Source organism: Impatiens glandulifera, chromosome 5 (genome assembly GCF_907164915.1).
Source record: "Impatiens glandulifera chromosome 5, dImpGla2.1, whole genome shotgun sequence".
Lineage (NCBI taxonomy): Eukaryota > Viridiplantae > Streptophyta > Magnoliopsida > Ericales > Balsaminaceae > Impatiens > Impatiens glandulifera.
Window position 1 is genome coordinate 52,993,717 of NC_061866.1, and position 24,959 is coordinate 53,018,675.

The 24,959-nt window shown below is 29.8% G+C and overlaps 2 protein-coding genes across 2 annotated transcripts; one reads left to right on the top strand and one right to left on the bottom strand.

The window, feature by feature from the left end:
• Window positions 1–7,262: 7,262 nt before the first annotated feature.
• LOC124937789 (ubiquitin carboxyl-terminal hydrolase 15-like) lies at window positions 7,263–13,073 on the bottom strand. Its single transcript, XM_047478114.1, has 13 exons — window positions 12,843–13,073; window positions 11,576–11,924; window positions 11,081–11,486; window positions 10,649–11,006; window positions 10,422–10,570; window positions 10,244–10,332; window positions 9,477–9,562; window positions 9,222–9,384; window positions 8,863–9,144; window positions 8,693–8,777; window positions 8,250–8,459; window positions 8,098–8,159; window positions 7,263–8,006 (listed from the first exon to the last, which is right to left on the bottom strand). The coding sequence occupies exons 2-13, from the start codon at window positions 11,866–11,868 to the stop codon at window positions 7,556–7,558; spliced, it is 2,634 nt and encodes an 877-aa protein (XP_047334070.1). The 5' UTR covers window positions 11,869–11,924; window positions 12,843–13,073; the 3' UTR covers window positions 7,263–7,555.
• Window positions 13,074–22,221: 9,148 nt separating this feature from the next.
• Window positions 22,222–23,589, top strand: LOC124940361 (gibberellin 2-beta-dioxygenase 1-like). The gene is made up of 2 exons (XM_047480870.1): window positions 22,222–23,112; window positions 23,192–23,589. Exons 1-2 carry the CDS (start codon window positions 22,429–22,431, stop codon window positions 23,462–23,464), a joined length of 957 nt encoding a protein of 318 aa, XP_047336826.1. The 5' UTR covers window positions 22,222–22,428; the 3' UTR covers window positions 23,465–23,589.
• The last annotated feature ends 1,370 nt before the right edge of the window (window positions 23,590–24,959 follow it).

Here is a 24,959-nt window from a genome sequence, read left to right on the forward strand (position 1 = left end):
TAACAAAACAAATACAACTCTTTAACCAACTAGGCTACAAAGACTTTATATTTTAAATTCAACACTAAAGTTGATAAACGCGGGACGTTTTAATATTAATATAAGTTCAACTTTTTAACTAACTAATCTATATATATATATATAATGATGCTTAATTTTTAAAGTGTCCGGATTGCCGGGTCAAGAGCTGTGGTTAATTTGGATACTTGAGTCGGATTATGGATTGACCCGCCTTTAAATTTAAAACGGTTAAAAATAAAATTAAAAATGCTAGAGGTATGTTTCGAACTTGCAACCTAACAAAACAAGTACAAATCTTTAACCAACTAGGCTACAAAGACTTTATATTTTAAATTAAACACCAAATTTGATAAACGCGGGACGTTTTAATATTAATATAAGTTCAACTTTTTAACTTGTTAATCTATATATATATATATATATAATGATGCTTAATTTGTAAATTGTTCGGATTGCCGGGTCGAGAACTGTGGTTAATTTGGATACTTGAGTCGGATTGTGGGTTGACCCCTTTTAAATTTAAAACGGTTAAAAATAAAATTAAAAATGCTAGAGGTATGTTTCGAACTTGCAACCTAACAAAACAAGTACGACTCTTTAACCAACTAGGCTACAAAGACTTTATATTTTAAATTAAACACCAAATTTGATAAACGCGGAACGTTTTAATATTAATATAAGTTCAACTTTTTAACTTGTTAATCTATATATATATAATGATGTTTAATTTTTAAAGTGTCCGGATTGCCGGGTCGAGAGCTGTGGTTAATTTGGATACTTGGGTCGTTAATTTAGATACTTGGGTCGGATTGTGGGTTGACCCGCCTTTAAATTTAAAACGGTTGAAAATAAAATTAAAAATGCTAGAGGTATGTTTCGAACTTGCAACCTAACAAAACAAATATAACTTTTGATCCAACTAGGCTACAAAGACTTTATATTTTAAATTTAACACCAAATTTGATAAACGCGGGACGTTTTAATATTAATATAAGTTCAACTTTTTAACTAACTAATCTATATATATATATATAATGATGCTTAATTTTTAAAGTGTTCGGATTGCCGGGTCGAGAGTTGTGGTTAATTTGGATACTTGAGTCGGATTGTGGGTTGACCCGTCTTTAAATTTAAAACGGTTAAAAATAAAATTAAAAATGCTAGAGGTATGTTTCGAACTTGCAACCTAACAAAACAAGTATAACTCTTTAACCAACAAGGCTACAAAGACTTTATATTTTAAATTCAACACCAAATTTGATAAACGCGGGACGTTTTAATAATATAAGTTCAACTTTTTAACTTGTTAATCTATATATATATAATGATGCTTAATTTTTTAAGTGTCCGGATTGCCGGGTCGAGAGTTGTGGTTAATTTGAATACTTGGGTCGTTAATTTGGATATTTGGGTCGGATTGTGGGTTGACCCGCCTTTAAATTTAAAACGGTTGAAAATAAAATTAAAAATGCTAGAGCTATGTTTTGAAATTGCAACCTAACAAAACAAGTACAACTCTTTAACCAACTAGGCTACAAAGACTTTATATTTTAAATTCAATACCAAATTTGATAAACGCGGGACGTTTTAATATTAATATAAGTTCAACTTTTTAACTAACTAATCTATATATATATAATGATGCTTAATTTGTAAAGCGTCCGGATTGCCGGGTCGAGAGCTGTGGTTAATTTGGATACTTGAGTCAGATTGTGGGTTGACCCCCCTTTAAATTTAAAACGGTTAAAAATAAAATTAAAAATGCTAGAGGTATGTTTCGAACTTGCAACCTAACAAAACAAGTACAACTCTTTAACCAACTAGGCTACAAAGACTTTATATTTTAAATTAAACACCAAATTTGATAAACGCGGGACGTTTTAATATTAATATAAGTTCAACTTTTTAACTTGTTAATCTATATATATATAATGATGCTTAATTTTTAAATTGTTCGGATTGTCGGGTCGAGAACTGTGGTTAATTTGATACTTGAGTCGGATTGTGGGTTGACCCGCTTTTAAATTTAAAACGGTTAAAATAAAATTAAAAATGCTAGAGGTATGTTTCGAACTTGTAACCTAACAAAACAAGTACAACTCTTTAACCAACTAGGCTACAAAGACTTCATATTTTATATTCAACACTAAATTTGATAAACGTGGGACGTTTTAATATTAATATAAGTTCAACTTTTTAACTAACTAATCTATATATATATATATATATATATATATAATGATGCTTAATTTTTAAAGTGTCCGGATTGCCGGGTCGAGAGCTGTGGTTAATTTGGATACTTGAGTCGGATTGTGGGTTGACCCGCTTTTAAATTTAAAACGGTTAAAAATAAAATTAAAAATGCTAGAGGTATGTTTCGAACTTGCAACCTAACAAAACAAGTACAACTTTTTAACCAACTAGGCTACAAAGACTTTATATTTTAAATTAAACACCAAATTTGATAAACGCGGGACGTTTTAATATTAATATAAGTTCTCTATATATATATATATAATGATGCTTAATTTTTAAAATGTCCGGATTGCCGGGTCGAGAGTTGTGGTTAATTTGGATACTTGAGTCGGATTGTGGGTTGACCCGCCTTTAAATTTAAAACGGTTAAAAATAAAATTAAAAATCCTAGAGGTATGTTTCGAACTTGTAACCTAACAAAACAAATACAACTCTTTAACCAACTAGGCTACGAAGACTTTATATTTTAAATTCAACACTAAAGTTGATAAACGCGGGACGTTTTAATATTAATATAAGTTTAACTTTTTAACTAACTAATCTATATATATATATAATGATGCTTAATTTTTAAAGTGTCCGGATTGCCGGGTCAAGAGCTGTGGTTAATTTGGATACTTGAGTCGGATTATGGATTGACTCGCCTTTAAATTTAAAACGGTTAAAAATAAAATTAAAAATGCTAGAGGTATGTTTCGAACTTGCAACCTAACAAAACAAGTACAACTCTTTAACCAACTAGGCTACAAAGACTTTATATTTTAAATTAAACACCAAATTTGATAAACGCGGGACGTTTTAATATTAATATAAGTTCAACTTTTTAACTTGTTAATCTATATATATATAATGATGTTTAATTTTTAAAGTGTCCGGATTGCCGGGTCGAGAGCTGTGGTTAATTTGGATACTTGGGTCGTTAATTTAGATACTTGGGTCGGATTGTGGGTTGACCCGCCTTTAAATTTAAAACGGTTGAAAATAAAATTAAAAATGCTAGAGGTATGTTTCGAACTTGCAACCTAACAAAACAAATATAACTTTTTAACCAACTAGGCTACAAAGACTTTATATTTTAAATTTAACACCAAATTTGATAAACGCGGGACGTTTTAATATTAATATAAGTTCAACTTTTTAACTAACTAATCTATATATATATAATGATGCTTAATTTGTAAAGTGTCCTGATTGCCGGGTCGAGAGCTGTGGTTAATTTGGATACTTGAGTCGGATTGTGGGTTGACCCGCCTTTAAATTTAAAACGGTTAAAAATAAAATTAAAAATGCTAGAGGTATATTTCGAACTTGCAACCTAACAAAACAAGTACAACTCTTTAATCAACTAGGCTACAAAGACTTTATATTTTAAATTAAACACCAAATTTGATAAACGCGGGACGTTTTAATATTAATATAAGTTCAACTTTTTAACTTGTTAATCTATATATATATAATGATGCTTAATTTTTAAAGTGTTCGGATTGCCGGGTCGAGAGCTGTGGTTAATTTGGATACTTGAGTCGGATTGTCGGTTGACCCGCCTTTAAATTTAAAACGGTTAAAATAAAATTAAAAATGTTAGAGGTATGTTTCGAATTTGCAACCTAACAAAACAAGTACAACCTTTTAACCAACTAGGCTACAAAGACTTTATATTTTAAATTTAACACCAAATTTGATAAACGCGGGACGTTTTAATATTAATATAAGTTCAACTTTTTAACTAACTAATCTATATATATATATATATATATATATATAATGATGCTTAATTTTTAAAATGTCCGGATTGCCGGGTCGAGAGCTGTGGTTAATTTGGATACTTGAGTCGGATTGTGGGTTGACTCGCCTTTAAATTTAAAACGGTTAAAAATAAAATTAAAAATGCTAGAGGTATGTTTCGAACTTGCAACCTAACAAAACAAGTACAATTCTTTAACCAACTAGGCTACAAAGACTTTATATTTTAAATTTAACACCAAATTTGATAAACGCGGGACGTTTTAATATTAATATAAGTTCAACTTTTTAACTAACTAATCTATATATATAATGATGTTGAGTAAATGGATATACTTGAGTCGGATTGTGGGTTGACCCACCCATAAACTTAAAACGGTTAAAAATAAAATTAAAAATATTATCCATAATTTTTTTTCACGGTTTTTTATATTATTAATCGTGCAAATGCACGGGCTAAATGCTAGTAATTAATAAAAATACAAATTCTACTGAGATTTGGTATATTATATATATTGAATAATAATAATAATAATATATCACTTATATATACAAGCCAATTCTTGTACTACTAAACATGGATTGATAGTCAAAACTGAATTGAGACAAAATTTAGTAGTATTGCTATTAACAATTTAATTAAAGAATGTCTTATTTCTCTAAAAAAAATAATTTTTTTTCAACCTCTAGCCTTCATTTTACTTGAGTATTTTTTTAATTTAGAATACTTTATTTTTATAATATTTAGAATATAAGTTAGAAGAAATCTCGAGTTGACTTATTCCTTCTTAATACTTGAGTAAGATGCAAAATTATGAGTTTTAATATTGTCATTCTCTAATATTACAAATATCTAGTGACATCTACATAATAGAGGGAAAGAAATGGACAATAACATTTAAAATGACCCATAAAATATAGTGACATACTTAGAATTGACAACTAAGAGTAATAATGAATATCTTTAACTTCTCAAAAAATATCCACCACACAGATCCAGACCCTTAACCGCCACAACCGCCACCACCATCACCGCCGCCACCATCACCGACACGACATCGACACTGCCACCACAACATAGGGAGCTGATGATACCTACAAGCATTAGGAAAGCAAAGACGGCGAGAATGATAATAGCAGGAGTAGGCAGCCACATGCTTGTAAACTTTGATTAATTTAAACAAGAACAAATACAAATATATATCCGATCTTCTTGGCCAATCTATCTAGTGATATATAATATAAATTTAATGGAACTAGTCAATATGTATAAATATGGAAGGCCCGCTTAGCAAGTTGGCATGTGAAGCTGCCATGTAATTTTGACTTTCAAGTCAACTTTTTTGTTTTTTAAGAAAACATTTTCCTTATAGGATTCTTAAGTCTCATTTACCTAATTACCTTAACAAATTAAAAATAAATCACCATTGATGGTGTCCGGAAGAATGTTACGGTTTAGGTTTCTGAACGATAGGCGAGATGGAGACGATAAGCGAACGGATAGGTAAAAAAAACTTTTGATTTTTGATATAAAAAATATTTTCTTGAACGTATTGTAGACTCCATCTTCCCAACCAAACTGATTGCTCACCATTTGTTTGTCCGAGCGGTTTGACCAATTAAAGGAGCAACAGTGGAGGATTTTTTTTTTTTTTTTTATCTATTTCAATACTATTAAGTCTTAATATTTGACCAAAGTTCACGCAAACAACATATTTCACTGTAACTCTAGGCCTTCAACCACCTCATAAGTCATATTGTTTCGATAGAGTCCCGCATATTAAAAACAAATAATCAAAATACCTAAAACTTTGATACTGTTTGTTAAACGAAAATGAATGGTGAAAGATGGCAAAAATAATAAGAAAATGCAAGAATTTAACGTGATTTATAAGGATAAAATTTGGTTAAATCCACTCAAAAGATAAAATATTATTGAGTAGATCAGACCAAAGATTACATCATAACAAATGTTATGACACAAATTTATTTAACATTCAATCCTCGAAACATTAACAGATACATAATTGGACAAAAAAACGATCAAAAACTTCATTTTCTAAATTGTCACATTTTATTTATTTTTTGAGAACGGTGAGTTTCACTTATATTTTGAAATATGACTAACCCCGGGTTAAGCACATATCCCGCAAACACTTAACCATGCGCATAACTTGTCGCCTAAAGAGCTCGAACTTAGAACCTCAGTATATTCTGCTCTTATTGTCACTAAACTAAAAGAGGAGATCACATCTCACATTTAAATAAACCCCCTTAATAATAATATATTGTCCAAGACTCTTCAAAATGTCCAAATTGTCATAATATTTTTCTAATTATATTACCCTAACAAAAATATCTATTTTATTTATTCTTATCTTCTTTATACTAAGATTATATACTAAAACGTATATTTTTCATTTTTTTTAATACTTCTTACTTTTACCAACCAGTTTAAGATTATTCAAAAATATATACAACTTCTAAGCAAAAATATCAAGAATTGCGTGGAAATTATCACTACCCATATACAGTTTTTAAATACATTGATGACAGACCCCGTGGAAAGATTTTTCTTTGTATGAAAATTATTTTTCTAAAGATCCAACTATAATTGTCATAAGTTCACTACTTTTAGAAAGAAAAAAAAAACAAAACTTTAATTTCTTGTAACCCAAATGTTTTCTACACGTTTAAGTATTATTATAGAAGTTAAACTAAATTTAATGTTAAAAAAATAAATATTTTACCCATTTAAGATTTCTGTAGAAATAAGTCAAATTGGTCAACTATACCAAGACTTTTATGCAACTGTAAGCGTCCGCTTTAATAGTGCGGGCCTACAGTATTAAATAATGGGCAAGCTTTTTTAAAATTCAATTGTGAAAAAAATAAATATATATATATATATATATATATATATATATATATATATATATATATATTTGTAATAAAAAAAAAACTTAAACCTTGATCAAAATATCACCTAGAAAAAAATAAAAGGGAGAAATTAAAATTGAAAAAAAGTTGATTTCTTAGCATTAGCATCTCAAATTTACAACACATGCACTAATATAAGAATAATACATTTCTCCCATCTTGTTATAAAAACACATAATATATAACATTTAAAATGGTGACAATAATTGTAAAATAAAGAGAAAGGGAGAGAGTAATAAAGATATTGTAAATCCGCAATTTAAATTTCCTCAGGTTACAAAATGAGCAATTAAAGCACCACCTTACACCCCCCAATTCAATTGTATATGAAAACCAAAACAGGAAGTTAAGCAAAATGCTCTTCCTAACTGGGTAAATAATTTTTTGTTCTGAAAATATCTACTAGATGGTTCGTTTTTACGACGAATAAGCAGCGCCTATTTAGTTTCGATATATAATAATAATAATGATAATATACAGTTGGGACGACGACGATAGTTACTTACTGTCATAAGGGAAGTGATAGGATGAAGGTAAAAAGTCAACTGCCTTCATCGCGTTTTCTCCTCCTTCGAATACGTCAGATGGGTCGATTCTATAGTAAATATGAGCTCGCAACAAAACCGTTTCTGTCTGGGTCAAATCTCGTCAGGGGCTTGCTACCAGAAGACATGCTACATTTAACTGTTCTTTGGGACGCCGGATTATTATTATATTCAGTCTGCCCGTACAAGTTGTCAAATATTGAAGAGAATGAATCGTTGCTGAAAGAATCTCTGGTGCTCTCCGTAGTGAATGATGATTCGTCTGAGCTTGTGAACATGGACCAATCGCTAGATAATGTCGCCTCTGAAAACTCCATGCTTAATGGCTCTGCACTAGCAGCTTCAATGGAGGACGAGGTGTGGTGACTGAATTTCGTTTCTGACTGAAGAAGATCTTCATAGTTGTTCACAAACTGCTCAACGTTGGCTTTGCTTCGCGACTGCTTTTCGCTTTTTGATGTTGAGTGACGGTTGAGTTTCCTTGCTGGCCGAGGACAGGACCTGGAATGGAAAATAAATATATATATTAAAGAATTGGGCAACTTTTATATTTACTAGAGAAGATCAACATTTTGCGTAATTAATGTTTTACCTTTTGTAGAATAAGATATACGCTCCTTCCGACATCACTTGACTCGATTGTACTGATTGGACCTGTTTCGTTCAATCACGAGAAACAAATACAAAATTAGATCAAGTACAATTGTTACTACACAAAAGGAATTGAAGGGTATAATTGTAAACCTCAGTATCGTCGACTCTGTACCAATTGCCAAGGAGATCCTTCACATAAGAGACGTAATGCCCAGAAAACGATGCATTCAGTGTGTCCACGTGGACTATTACTCCGTAAAGCATGTAGAGAGGAGGAGTGTCTTCACCAGTCATATATGGGATCATGTCCAACATATCTGGAAAGGTTATGCACTTGCTTATTTTTCCATAGCTTCCCTCCTGTCAAAGAAAAAAACAATAAAAATGACTGCCCGATTTGAAAATAAGTCAAGAAAACAACACTTCCTCGAACTGGGTTCAAGTCAGGATCTAATCCATGACAATAAATTTCTGAAACTGTGTCTAACCACATAGACAAAAAAAAATGTGTTTCTGAAAAGTTATTGACTGTTTTTAATCTAGATCCGGATCAAGAAACTGTTTCCAAATGGGAATGATACTCAAGCAACTACCTGAAATCTCTTTAGCACAATTGTCAGAATGTTGGGGGCTTCATGTATCTTCAACTGCTTCCTTGCCCGAACATACGCAGAACACCTTTCAGCAAAAAAAATATAACACATAAATACGTTAACAATAAGTGGAGAATAATAGTACTATATAGTTTGTAATGTAAACATACTTTCCACATCTATACATGTTATCTCCATCCAGTTCCTCGGGAGTCGTGAACTGGGTCAGGGCATCCTCTAATGACTCGACCCAACCATAAATTTCCAATGTGAGATCCATGATATTCTCGTATCGTTCTGACTCGTGAAAACATCTCAAGCATTTAACCTTTGATTTAAGACGACCCCCAAAAGCATATTGTATGAAGGTTGTCTCTTGCAGCCTAGGCTCAACCGCATCCTCGCCTCCCAAACCCTCCAAACAGATGGATTGCATGGAGGTAACAAGAAGCCTGGATATTCAAAAATTAATAGATAAATACTCATTTTGTGGTAGTAGTGGTCTGACCTAGAAAACGTTTAAATGTACCTTAAAAATTCATGAGCATCTTCTTGACTTCCATTGCCAATATGACAATTACTACTTTGCATTTTGGAAAGAATTCTGCTGGGAGATAAAGGGCCCCTACTTTCTCTTGACTTTGTTACATGCTCTTCAAGTTCACACATAAGGCACCATTTTCTCACACAGCCTGTGATTGAAGTGAGAACATACTGCATAAGCTTGCTTTTATTTATTTATATCAAGGATTGTGAGAAAAATATATTGTATTTATGGTCTTACAAAATCTGGAATGTTGTCTCTGAAGTAAATAGACAGTCAGAGGCTTCGTGCTCGTCAGACATTGCAATACAGCATTGGCATAACAACTAAAACAACATTACAATTAGTTGACATTGGGATGGTTAAGGGCAGAACATGTGTATCCAAAATGGAAATCTTACGACAAGACATGGAAAGATCATTTATCGAATTTGAAAAACAGTTAAAAGAAATGGTTCAATCTAAAATGTCTAACAACATTGGTGAGAATCCAATGCCCCAAAAACCTAAGGGTTCCTTCGCAAGGTTTAATTAGTTTGGACTTGTTTAGTATTAAACTGGGATAGAGACAAGAAAAAAATGTTCTTCCATAGAATAATCCAGTGTTTCCTTTGTCGAAATAAGAACAATAATCTGATTCAAATCGACTTAGTGAAATCTCAGAGTTATATACTGGAAAAAGGAATAATCAATCGGATTCAGGATTTATTCAATGATTTTTGTGTTGATATTCTATACGAAATAGAATCCCCTAACATACTAAGTTTGTTTAAGTGACAAAATTCTATTTCTATTTGTATCTGTTGTAAATTCCAATTCAATTTCAGTAGAAAATTCTATTTATTCCTCCATTAATACGTATGTCACATTCCATATAAGAAGTTGGGGTTATGATGTTAACATTTTTAAAAGCATTTAAACTGGGATCTTAAATTCAATGATAAATGCATTATGATTAGATCTCCGCATTCTGTATAAAAGTAATGAGAGTGAATTGTTAATGATACCTGTTCCCACAATTTATGAGCCCTCTAGGAGATAAGTCAATGATCTCATACTGAAAAAACTTCATAAACTCTTCATAAGGGAATAGCATCTGGAAATACAATTGCAGAATAAAATACATCAGGAAACTAGGTATTCTTATGAACAGACAAGGGTATCAGACCTATTTAAATAACTCACCATTAGTTTCTTGTCCTTCTCAAATGAAACATCATGTGTTTCTTGTCTGCCTAGCTTGGATGATTTCCTCATACCAATCATCTTCATGATTCCCATGCTTGAAGCCTTATTGTTCCCCTGCCCAATAACATTGTCCTTCTGTCTGGCTTCTGCAAATACAAGAGACTTGTATAATAAGGATATAACCAATCAAAACTTTTCCTAATAAACAAGTAAGACTTTCATACTTGTCTCATTTGCATCATGTCTTTTTACATGGGTTTCCGGGTGCAATTGTTCTTTAACAGATACATGTGACTTTGTTCCTGAACTTTTTCCTTTGTTGCTCCTCTTTGTTAAGGTTGTTTCAGAACAGTTATATCCTGCAGATTCTCGATTGGAATCAAATCCATTCCTGAACAAGCATCCTCCTTCTGGTGAAAAGTCTCCGTTGATGTTTACATTAGTGCTCGAATTACTTTCAAGATGTATTTCTTGGTGAGTGGTTCTAAAAGCGCTAGGTCCATGATCAGAAGTGCCATATATATCAACACCCGGCTCCCCAAGACTTCCTTCTTGTTGGTGCATACAATCAGCATTATTCAACTATAACGTAAAAAGGCAACAATTAATTAAAAGTCTAATATTTTATAAATTAACGCTGAGATATTATTTTTTACCTCATCTGATGCCATAACACCAGAAAAGTTGTAAGAAGTAAAGGCCCTGTTGCTGGTTGTTTCTTCAGAAGAGTCTAATGTGGCTCCGTCATCTCTCAACTTTGATCTTCGAGAACCCCGTTTATCTTTTGACCTTCTTTCCATCGTAGGGATTTCCGAGGTATCAGAATACCCTGCCTCAGTTGATGTAACTGAACCACTAGATTGATGTACTCTATCATCAGAAAAAGGAGTTACATTCATTTGGTTCATATTCGCATCTAGAAATAACTGTTGATTTCCATTTCCATTTTGGAGGAATTCACTAGAGGTCAGCACAGGTGATGGGCTCAAAACTTTCCTGCCTATTTGCAGACACTCGTGCTTGTGTACTTGTCGCCAATGGATTATCTGGCACTTCCCAGAGCTACAAATCAAACCAATTTTGAATCAAGTCAAAGATAACTCAATCTATTTTCTACAGATACAGTAGCAATTTTTTTTAAATGGCAATACCAGTAGCGGACAGATTTGCACTGTGAACAGCGGGTTGTAGCTGGAGCAGTGCACCTAGCACAAACATGACCAATATTTATTGGAGATGGCGTATCAGAAATGACGCTGGTAGAAACAGCAGTCATTGCTTCTTGTTTAAAGGCTTCTTCCGCAGCCAAAAAGGCTAGCTGATTTATCCTGTCCTTTTTCTTTGAAGTCTCGTTCCATTTCCCAAGTAAGATGTATGCAATTAGAGGAAACACAACTAAAACCAGTAACAGAACAGGTATATCAGATTCCCTTGGCTCAAGCATGTTCCCACCAACATACTCATGACCAGAACTCCTCAAAAATAGGTTAAATCATTTCCCTGCATATCAACAAGGAAAAAACATCAATTTATAACAATGATCATCACAAATAATTGATGTTTTCCTATTCTAGCAGTTAGGTCTTAAAGTAGCATTTATGAAAGGCAATCCAATGCTTAAAAGGAACTTTACATGTAAAAGATAATAAAAAGAAAGCAAAGAACACGCTATCGACAACAACTGTATCGAAACGACAAAACAGCATTAACTAAATCTGGAATATTCGCAGACAGAATTTGTCGGTAGTAACCATCAGCAAGCATCAAAACTTTTTACAACCCTAGGGGATAATAACTACACAACAGATCATGTTAATGCTGTTTTGTCGTTTCGATACAGTTTTACAACCCTAGGGGATAATAACTGCACAACAGATCATGTTGATTCCAAAACAGCATTAACAACTGGATTTTCATCTAGTGCCCCTTAACCAGCACTTCTAGGGTTAAAATAATAACAGCTTCCACAAACATTTCTAAATGTTACCTTCCCTTCCCCCATTCTTATATGGAATAATTCAGATAGAAGAATAAGTTTCTTTCTATCTGAGCCCTGAGGCATCATCATCAAAACAAACATACCATTTCGGAATGTTATAAATTCTCACATCAATCCAACAAGCAAGAGTAATAAAAATGGAGAGAAAACAGAAGCCAGATAAATAATGAATCCATCAGGAAACGTCAGTTCATGAGAGACCCTAATGAGAAAAAGTTCTCCATTGCAGAGATTCCACCTCAAAAACAGCGAATAACCCACAATTGAATAGGGAAGATACATCGCATCGAAGGTTATTTAAACATTCTGCAATTGAAAAGGCATGAGATTCCTATTGAAGAACAGATATATGAAAACAAGGGCATTAAAATGGAAAAATCATTGATTTCCTAAACAAATATACAGCTTATCAATCCTACCTTCTTTTCTCCACCAAACGAAACGGGGGGAAAGAAAGTCTGAACGATTTCGTCTCCTCCTTCCAAAAAAAACCCTATATGCCCAACAGATTCTTTGATTCCTGGCGATTGTAAGAACTATAAGAACGAACCCAGACCCCAATATCCCTTCACACTCTATACTACATTTGCCTCTTTCTCTCTCTCTTCACACTAGTCTCGCTCGCTCTCTACCGTTTTGGATTCGTCAAAACTTCTGTCCAAATGCGACTCACTCGTATATATCCCCGTTTCATTTTCGCCAAATGGCACTACCTCATTGGTTAACAGCCACAAACAGTCGGTGGGCCTACTGTCTTTTTTTTATTTTTTTTTTATTTCATTTCCTAGTTGAAATGTTTTATTTAAACATGATTGAATAATCAGATCCATCTATGGGAAGATCATCATTGTTCTAATTCGTCAAAATTATTGTTTAATCAATCATTATATTATATTAATTAATTAATTCTAAAATAAAACAACATAATCAGTTCATAAATATCAAAACCATGTTTCTGTTTTACTTAAAACTTTTGAGAATAAAAAAATATTTTTTTTTATTCTTTACATTGTTTTGAGAAAAGTTGTAACTTACAAATGAAGCTATTAATATTGATTGATTGATGATTTTGGGTATTTAGGAATGTTTTTTAATAATTTATTATTTAATTTTATTATACATCATTTAAATATTAATTAAACTATATTTGTTTTATTTTATAATGTTAAAGTCATTTTATCCCTTTAATAATCTATTTCTTAAGTTTAATAAGATTATTTATTACATGTTCAAATAATCACATATCAAACAAAGTAAATGTGTAATCTTGGAGATTGTTAAATCGTCATCTCTCTATTCTTATAATATTAAATAATTTATTTATATGAAAAAAAAAAGAGTCAAAAAACAGATAAAAAATTAAACGCTTGGCTTCTATTAGGTTAATGTTACATCATCAAAACCTACGTTTAAATTATATTAAATACTAAAATGTTTTTTATTAATTTTTTATATATAACTTTAATATTTTTTAAATAAATAATTGACTTTAATTTCACTTTTTTTCAAAATAATATTTTATTACCTTGAAAAGATGAAAGAGATTTACAGTAGTTTGAATTTAATATTAAAAAAAGTATATTTTAAATTGATGAAATCTGTTTAGGGAAAAAGTAAATGAAAAATATTAAATTTATAGATTATGTTAAAGAAAAAGTTTTTTTTATAAGACTTTGTAAAATGAGTATTTATTTTATAATTATCACTTTGATAAAAATAAATTTAAAACAAAATAAAATTATCTAGAAATAACTTCAAACAATACATAAAAAGTAAAAACAAACAAGCCCTAATTAATGTTTTAATAAAGTAGGACCCAGTATGGTACTTTTGAATGTGATGACACGTGTACAGATGTGATGATGCTTAGAAGTGTCACAACATAAGGGGATAAATTAATTATTTTTATTTTTTATTTTTATTTTCATTTTTGGGAATCGATAGTGAATACACCTTTTTTACTGTTTTGACCGTTGACCAAGAATTTGAACAACGTGATTGGAACAGACACTGTGCAACCATGGTTTCTTGAAATTTAAATTATAATATATATTACCCATTTCCACAATTTATTTATTTATTTTTTATTAAAAATAATAGTATGTTTTAGAAATAATTTAATTAATTAGTACATGTGATGGGTATTAAATATAAATTGGTATATATTTAGAAATTTGAATGAAGCAAAGTTTTAAATAAGTTTGAGTATAAATAACTCTATATATATATATATATTGTTGGCTTCAATGAAACCGTACAATTTGCATGTGATATATATGAAGCAGTCTTGGAAGAATATTCTGCCCTAATTAAGGTGTCGTTTGGTCAACCTTTGTGGAATGGATCAAGAACAAAAGAAAAATGTCATTTGACTGTCCAAATTTATATTATTATAATGCTTATTTATCCCTTCAATCTGTTTTTGGTTATTTTTTTAATGAATGAAATTGGTAACTTAGTAGGTTATAGGTATATGTAGGTTGTGTTTTTTATAACATTGGTTATTTGGTTATAAATTAACTATCTTAATAAAAAGACATTTAAAATGAAATATTACTACTATAATAATATTATGTAATATATATCAAGTATTGAACAAAATATTGTTTGAACTTATTAATTTAACATAATATATATATATATCACAATTACAAGTACTTGCTTTAAAAAAAGGTAATTTATTTTGTTACTAATTAGTTAGATTTTAAAATATTTGTAATTAATGTTAACTATATTATGGATAATACACGCATGGTAACTATTACATTACAAGAATGTTAATCGAAACTTACTTAATTTTTCATTGTGGAGTGATGTTTAGTATTTAGAGGTTTTATTGGGTGATGCTCGAGTCTTAGGAAGTTTGTATGGATGCGGTTAATATGACAAACCTATATATTTGGGTTATATCATAATTATTTTCTGATAAACTATATAGTTTGAGAGAAACTGTCGAATCTTCAATTATCGTAGTCATCCGATGCGTATAATTAACAATGTAATTATTATGACGTTTTATAAGATTCATTATAGAAAGTCGATGGAATCAACTAGGGAGTTAATTATTCCTCTTGAATATCAACGGAATCAACTAGGGAGTTAATTATTCCTCTTGAATATCAACGAAATCGATAATATATTGGGTAACGTAGTTCTATTATATTTTTCTTCTTTTTTCTTTTCTATATATTTTTTTCTCATATCATTTTTTGTCGTTACTGAAACATTAAACAAAAGTAACTCTAACTATAATTAGGTCTGATAATTATATAAGAGATGATTGATTCATTGATTGACTCTTTAATTAGCATGAATATTAGTTTGAGTTTTAGTGTGAATCCATTGAATTAATCACCTAACAAATTATAGAAATATTTCATTTATCATAGATTTATTCACATTGATCCTAACTTTCCATATATGTGAAAGGATGTAGTTTGAAGACATGGGCAGTACCTTTTCATGCACTTTAAGAGATGCAATTATTTATTTATTTATTTATAATATTGTCATGATTAATTATTAGTAATTAAAAAAATAGTGAACTAGCTGATCTTGCTTTTGAATCTTAACATGGACAGATGGGCTCCATGTAAATATCAAAGCAAGCAAGTTGGTCTTTATATAATACATATCATAATGCATGTTCATTTATGTACATCAACACATTACCAAAAATAGTAATTCTTGAAAGTACTTTATATGGGTTTAGGTTGTAATGAACATTAATTAATTATTTCTTTGATTTAATTTTCTATAAAATATAATATCACATGATGTATCAATATCATGGATATATCAATATATTATTAAACTCGAGCGACTGATATATATATATATATATATATATATATATATATATATATATATATATATATATATATATATATATATATATATATATATATATATATATATATATATATATATATATATATATATATATATATATATAATTATGCTTAATTTTTAAAGTGTCCGGATTGCCGGGTCGAGAGCTGTGGTTAATTTGGATATTTGGGTCGGATTGTGGGTTGACCCGTTTTTAAATTTAAAACGGTCAAAAATGAAATTAAAAATGCTAGAGGTATGTTTCAAACTTGCAACCTAACAGAACAAGTAGAACTCTTTAACCAACTAGGCTACAAAGACTTTATGTTTTAAATTCAACACCAAATTTGATAAACGCGGGACGTTTTAATATTAATATAAGTTCAACTTTTTAACTAACTAATATATATATATATATATATATATATATATATATATATAATGATGCTTAATTTTTAAAGTGTCCGGATTGCCGGGTCGAGAGCTGTGGTTAATTTGGATATTTGGGTCGGATTGTGGGTTGACCCGTTTTTAAATTTAAAACGGTTAAAAATAAAATTAAAAATGCTAGAGTTATGTTTCGAACTTGCAACCTAACAAAAACAAATACAACTCTTTAAACAACCAGGCTATAAAGACTTTATATTTTAAATTCAACACCAAATTTGATAAATGCGGGACGTTTTAATATTAATATAAGTTCAACTTTTTAACTAACTAATTTATATATATAATGATGCTTAATTTTTAAAGTGTCCGGATTGCCGGGTCGAGAGCTGTGGTTAATTTAGATACTTGGGTCGGATTGTGGGTTGACCCGTTTTTAAATTTAAAACGGTTAAAAATAAAATTAAAAAAGCTAGAGGTATGTTTCGAACTTGCAACCTAACAAAAACAAGTACAGCTCTTTAACCAACTAGACTACAAAGACTTTATATTTTAAATTTAACACCAAATTTGATAAATGCAGAACGTTTTAATATTAATATAAGTTCAACTTTTTAACTAACTAATATATAATGATGATGTTGAGTAAATTGATACTTGGGTCGGATTGTGGGTTGACCCACCCATAAACTTAAAACGGTTAAAAATAAAATAAAAAATGTTATCCGTAATTTTTTTCCACGGTTTTTATATTATTACTTGTGCAAATGCATAGACTAAATGCTCGTATATGTAATTGCAGCACATAATTAATTAATCTTTGGGCAAATGCCTTAATTTGATCAATCTAGCTAGGGGTTTTCTTATTGCTTAACATATCCTTATACACTTTATGCAAATATATATCTAAAGGCAATACTTCTTTCAATTTAATTGATGATACTATTCCCTTAATTTACGAGGAAACATTAATTGAAATGATAGAAAACAATATCGTTATCCATGAATTTAAAACGTAAAAAAAAAAAAAAAAAAAAAAAAAAAAAAAAAAAAAAGAGAGAGAAAAAGTGGGTTAATTTCGTGATAAATAATATTTTTTTAAGAGTAATCTAATTAAATCTAACATGACCATACAATTATACAATATTCATTTAAAAATATATAATACAACATTCAATTTAAAGAAAACTCCAACATCACTTATTTTGAATAGGATAAAGATATTCATTTACATATATTTCAAATGTTTTTGTAGCTTTACAAATGTTTTATATAATGTAGCTCATTTGGATTCAATTTATGAAAACGACATGTCACGATCCAAATAAAAAGTTTAACTTTTAAAAGAAAAAAAAATTCTTCATGCATAAAGAAGGTTATAGTAAACTCACTGTCCCTTAGTAGGATCGATCTTAGCTTTTTCAAGGATGTTTAACGAAAATGCCACATAATGAACCAATACATTAACCTCTAGTTGAAACAAATTAAATTAGATGATCATATCTTCAAAAGACCTCAATTCATTAACATTAGATTGTTTTGATATTAGGCTTTAATAACAACCCATAATATGCATTTTTTTTTTCTCTAAGTTGCTTGTATAAGCTCACAAGCAATCTATGAGTAACATTAACATATATAAAAAAATAATTGTACACATAAAAAATAGAAATACTATTCTAGTTGGGTTGGTACTTGATATTAATTTAATAAAACAAAAAAGGAAATAAAATATAAAAGAGAGAGATGGAAAACATTTAGGGAAATGAAGAAAGCAGTTGGACGGTGAGAAAAAAATTCCAAAAACAAGCTTGTGAGAAGGACAATAGAAGAAACCAATAAATATTTTGTACTATGAAGTAAATGAAAGGAAAAGAAATGATGAGAAGAAGAAGAAGGTACAACCAAATAATGTAACCAATCTTACAAAAATAAAATAAAAAATCATATGGATTCAATATCAATGTGACTATTCTCTATTGCAGAAAGCCATTTCAAATATTACCACAATTTTTCCCTCTACCCTACCTAAATACACCATATCTATTCATAAATTATATATTTCCCATTTAAATGATTGTTAGAAAAACATTGTCTAAAATATCAAATATTAGTTAAAGTTGGGGCATGACTATGAAAAATTAGGTTAACCTTCTAAATTTTAATTTGTTTGAAAAAAACTCAATACCCACATCACCTTTTTACATATTTGATGTTGAAAAATAAAAAGTAAATAGATATGTTTGTATAAAAAATAGGTCCAGACCAGCATCAGCCCATTTTGTTTACAGGGCTTTTGGAATAGAATTTATGTGCCAGAAAAGCCCAATTCAAAAGCCTGTAATTGTTTTTATTTTAAAACCAATTTTTTAATAAGAATTATTTCTGCAAATAAAACAATAATTTGTAAATAATAAAAAATAACCCTAAATAATACAAATTTGTAAATTATTAAAATTATAATGGAAATCATCCCACAATCATGTAATTTCTTTAAAGTGACTCTAAAGGCAAATTGTTTTGAGTTTTATAATAACGAGTGATTAAAAAAAACATACCGAACAAATAAATTTAGTGATTTTCGAGTAAAATTTTTAAATCAAAAAAATCATAGTTTAATTAATATAAACCAAATATATAATATTTGTATTACATCATTGAAATGTGATACTCTAACATAATTTTATTTAACTTCTCTCATCACATTAAGGTTTAAAATATTAATTAATAATGTTAGGGAGAACAAATAAAAAAGTATCATCAATATTCTTTAAAATAATAATTTATCATCACTAAAATGAAAAAATAGAAAAAAATTATATTGTCTCCAGTGGAAATGGTTTTTTTACTCTTGATATTGAGTATATTTATTTAGGACTTATATATATATATATATATAAATAAATGATTAGGTTAGAGAATTTAGTGAGGAAATGACTTTGCATAATTTTATTCCCTGAAAAAATCAAATAATTTCTCTATTTTCTCTCTTTCCTCTCACTTTTACATTTTCTAACCAATGAAGGTGATGACAAGTAATTCCCTCACCAAATTTCCTCTCTCTATCACTCCTCATATATATATATAATTTGATGATAATTGAACAGGATAAAAATAAAATACTATCAAATGTAATAAAAAAAGAAAGTCATTCTCAAAAATTATGTTTAATAGTTTTTTTTAGCTTGTATTACATATAATATTTCACCTTGACAAGTAATTGTTGGATGTATGCTTATCATTTATAATGTTATAAATAAATTTTTATATTTGTTTTGGAAAGTCTGTTTAGTCGGTTCGAGTTAATCGTATTTTTTGAATACATACGAGTTTTCTAATTTATTGGGTAACGTGGTTGTATTAAATATATATATATATATATATATAAAATATTTCCCTCCCTATCGTTCAAAACTAATATTTTAATCAACAAAATCAATGGACAGCAGTTTATTAAGATTTATAAAAGTTAATGGGAACATCTGAAACCAATTTTCCAATAAAAAAAATGGACTCAATTAACCAAACATATTTAAACCTAATTTCACTCTGCTTATATATATGCTGCTTCAATAAATTCCTTCACTTTTCTTCATAACTCATTTATATGCATGTGTACCCCGCCAATTAATATTTAAAACGATCATGTTACATGTTAAGTATGATTAAATTAATATATAATGCATGTGACACTTTATCATCTATTATAGACATAAATATTATTGACTTAATATATATGCTTAACGACAGCTCTCCAAGTTTGACTATTTTTATTAAGTTAGACCCACAAATCGTTATTGCATGCCCACTTAAGCTAAAAGTGGAAGAAATATGCACCTCAATTTAATATTAATGGGACATATAATATGCGACCTAATAATAATTAATTGTTCCCTTATAGTCACAACCATATATTACATGAAATAAAGAATAATATGTATTTTGATATTAACTTAATTTGAACAAAATATCTTGAATCAAAAGTTGTTTAATTTATTTTGTTCAATCAACAAGAGTAAGTAATCCCTTCAAATAATCATAAAAGACATTAAACTTGGGGCTTGTTTTAATTTTTCAAATTATAAAGTAATTAAAAGGCTAGTAAACGCGCACTATCTCGCGACATCTTTCTCGATTAGTTACACATGTCGACACGCAATTGAAAGTGTAGACGGGCCATTTACTTTTCTACACATTTCACTTGATTAAAGGACAGCTAGCTAGATAAGATAATATAACGCCCTTATAGTCAATGGCAAATCAATTTGTTTTAAGAGTCAGAACAGCATGCTATGTAAGATGATATTGCAATAAGGTGCCCCTCCTAACTCATTTAATGGATGTAAGCAAGGTACGTGGGAATGGACCCCAATTCTAATATTTATATAACTAATCTTTATTCTTTTCTACTTTGTTATTTTGTTTCATTTTAATATTTTTTTATTAAAAATAAAAAATGTTAATTATTAAGAATTTATATTTGTTTGAGTGGATCCTATATTTTAAATTTTTACTATTTTATGCATGCATATAGTGAGGTAAAATTACTATTTATTACAAATTAACTAATATAATATTTATCATCTTATCATTTCTTTCCTGAGGGGTTCGAGCCTGTTAGACGTCAAGTTCTGCGTCTGGTTAAACTGTTAAGTGTGTTTATGGGCTACATACATAATTAACCCACAAAGATTAGTCGTACTTGTAAGGAGAAACGAAACCCAAAATTCTAAAAAATAATATTTATCCCTCCTATAGTCTAACAAAAGAAGATGTAGATATTTTCAGCCTTCTTGATATCTTAAGTTTGAGCATGTTAGGTGACATGTCTAATTAATTTATTTTAGTGTGTTTACGGGCATGGATGAATTCAAAAATTAGAGTTGGTGTTAATTTCAAAATTAAAATTGTGATGGACTTTAAAAAATAAAACGGAAATTATTAATAAAACGAGTGATGAACACAAGTTTTAGATTTTTTTAGAATTAGAGAAACAAATAGTGAATTAAATTAATTAAAAATAAATAAATATGGATAATATCACATTTCTATAATAAAAAAACATTTTTTTTCAGGTTGGACTGAAGCTCACGTGAACCCTAACATAGATTTGCTCTATTTACGGGTTATGGGTTAACCCATAAATAATGGCACTCTTAGGGAGTCGTGAAATTCATCATTCTAAAAAATATATAATATAATATTCATTGTGTGATATGATCCGAGGAATCCATCCATCTAAAAACATATAATATAATATTCATTGTGCATATAATCCGTGAAAATGTATAAATATTATAATGGTTTAAAAAAGTTTATTTTTATGTGGTTTTCTACTGTTAATAATAAATTATTATTATTATTTCAATTTGAGTTGTAGCATATGAAATGAAATATAATATATGATATTTGATAGTCACGAGTATATGTCATCTTTTTTTAATTTAAATTTCGTTAGAATTTGGCTTAGAAAAAACGCCCAAATATATAGAATCTAGAGTGTATAGACTCTAGGCCCACCGCCAGCCCCAATTTCTTCATAAAAAAGTATATAATTTAATTTTTGGTAAGAAAAAAAAAAGAATAATCTTCTCTTTCCATCTATAAATACCATAACAATGTCTTTCCTAAAGACCTCCAAAACCAAACCCATATTTCTCATAGATCTCTTCCATTTCTGCAAGTCCAAACTTTATAAATAATTCTCATTCTTTAAAGTTAAAGGTCCCATCTTTAATTGATCATTCACATTCAAATTTCAATAAAACTCAAAATCTCCATCCACCAATGTCCACTTACAAGACTCCATTTTTCTCATCCGGGATTCCCTTAATCGATTTCTCCAAACCAGATGCCAAAACCCTTCTCATTAACGCCTGTGAAGAATACGGTTTCTTTAAAGTAATCAACCATGGAATCCCAATTCAATTCATCACCACACTTGAATCACACGCCACTCAATTCTTCTCACTTCCCTTGTCTGAAAAAATGAAATCCGGACCCCCAAACCCATTTGGATACGGTTACAAAACCATCGGTCCAAACGGGGACGTCGGTTGGCTAGAATACGTCCTGCTGACCACCAACCCCGACCAGTTCACTACTTTTCAAGAAAACATCGAAACATTCCGGTTTGCATTGAGAGATTATGTAGAAGCAGTTAAGGGAATGGCGTGTTTGATTCTTGAAGTAATGGCTGATGGGTTATTGATTCAAGAGAAGGATGTATTCAGTAAACTTCTAATGGATGAACAGAGTGATTCAATTTTCCGGCTAAACCATTATCCTCCACGACAGGATGGAAACGGAGGAAGCTTGATTGGATTCGGGGAACACACAGATCCACAGATTATATCTGTTTTGAGATCAAACAATACTTCAGGCCTTGAGATTTCTCTTAGAGATGGGCATTGGGTTTCCATTCCCCCTGATCAGAGTTCATTTTTTGTCAACGTCGGCGATTCCCTGCAGGTGATTGATCACTTTGATGAAACTATGTATAAAATGCTTGATTGGTGATGATAAAAATTGTAACTTGAAATGAAATTAGGTGATGACAAACGGGAGATTCAAAAGTGTGAAGCATAGGGTGGTGATTGAAGACAAAATGGAATCAAGGGTATCGATGATATACTTTGGAGGTCCTCCATTGAGTGAGAAGATAGCTCCATTGCCTTGTTTGATTAAAGGAGAAGACATGATCAGTTTGTACAAGGAGTTTACATGGTTTGAGTACAAAAAATCTGCATATACCTTAACACTTGGAGATGACAGGCTATGTCTTTTTGAGAATAATAATAATATTGCTGCAGCAGCCTTATGATCAGTTTCTATATATCCGTTATTATTAATAAGAACTATATTATAAGAAAACCCTAAATGGGAAAAGGGGTTCATTTTAATTACACATGTTTCAACTTTTATTATGAAAATCTCTATACATGCATTGAGATTTTCTTTCTTCTTTCCTAGCTATGTCTTACTTACTTGAATCTATGTAACTTCCATTCATCAAAATTAATGACATTTTTAACAAAGGAAATGGTTTGGACTTGAGAGGTTGGGCCTAAGTTAAAGAAAAATAAAAATAAAAAGTTGTACCTTTGTTTGTTGGGATATTTTAATTTTTAACATTAGTAGGTGCTACAATTGATAACAATTCCCTTTTCTCTTGATGCATTGCCCTTCTTATTTGGAATGTATTTTGTTTTTGATTTTTGATTTTTTTTTTTTTTTTTTTTTTTTTTTTTGAGAGAAAGACACAAATTTCATAAAGAGCTAGTTATAACTCATTTCAATTATTGTTTGATGTGCTATTTAAAATGAAATAAATTGAAGATTGTTCGATAACAAGACCCGACTGGTTAGATTAATCCTAATGAACTCAATTCTCATTTCTATAATTTTTACTATATATTTGTTTTACTTTATTCTTATTATGATTTTTTTAAAGTCAATGTAACATGATATAAATAAGAGTCGTTTAAGTATATAACGATAAAAATATTACAAAAATACGAGGGTCTAAAGTGTCATAAATGTTCTTACTATGACTTAACATTAGGTCTATTGTTATAATTCTTATTTTAAGGTGAAATGAAAAATTCAATTCTTAAGTTGCTGTAATCTTGTTATTTTAAGGGAAAAAATGAGTATTTTCGACTGTATTAGGACAACCCATTTCCTGATGCCGACCCTTCAATCCGAAGGGATGCTTTAGATAGTTTCAACTCCTCAGTATTGAAGTTCACTAGTCCTAGGAGGAGTTGCTTTCATTGCCTAGCCTTGTCCCATTTAGGGACATCCCAACCTAGAAATTGGTCCAATCCACCACCCATCTTAGCTGTTCAACTTGCTAAGTTTGTAATTGAGTTCATTAGAAAATTGTTTCAAAGCCCATAAACTAAGAACAATTTATCAAATTGTCAAATCTCATTATGCATTGTATGGGTTAATTGCGATCACTTTTTTATTTAGAAAAGAGAAAAAGAGTTGAATATATGTCTATAAAAAAAAGAGTTGAAAACTTGAAAGCCATTGCACAATACTAGTCATTTTCACAAGTTCACCTTTTTAGTGTATCTTTTTGTAGATCATAGTCATACCAAAAAGCTGCTAATTTATTTGAGAAATAAATATATAACTATTTATTATAGAAGTGTTGTTGGTGTTATGATTGAGATCACAATTCAAAGTTAAAAATATGTATAGTAAAGAGATTTAATACATTGACCCATATAAAATTATTAAAATTTAAAAATCCAATTTGCCCATACCAAATGAATATGTGGTGGTCATGCAGGGCTAGAGCCTTTGTT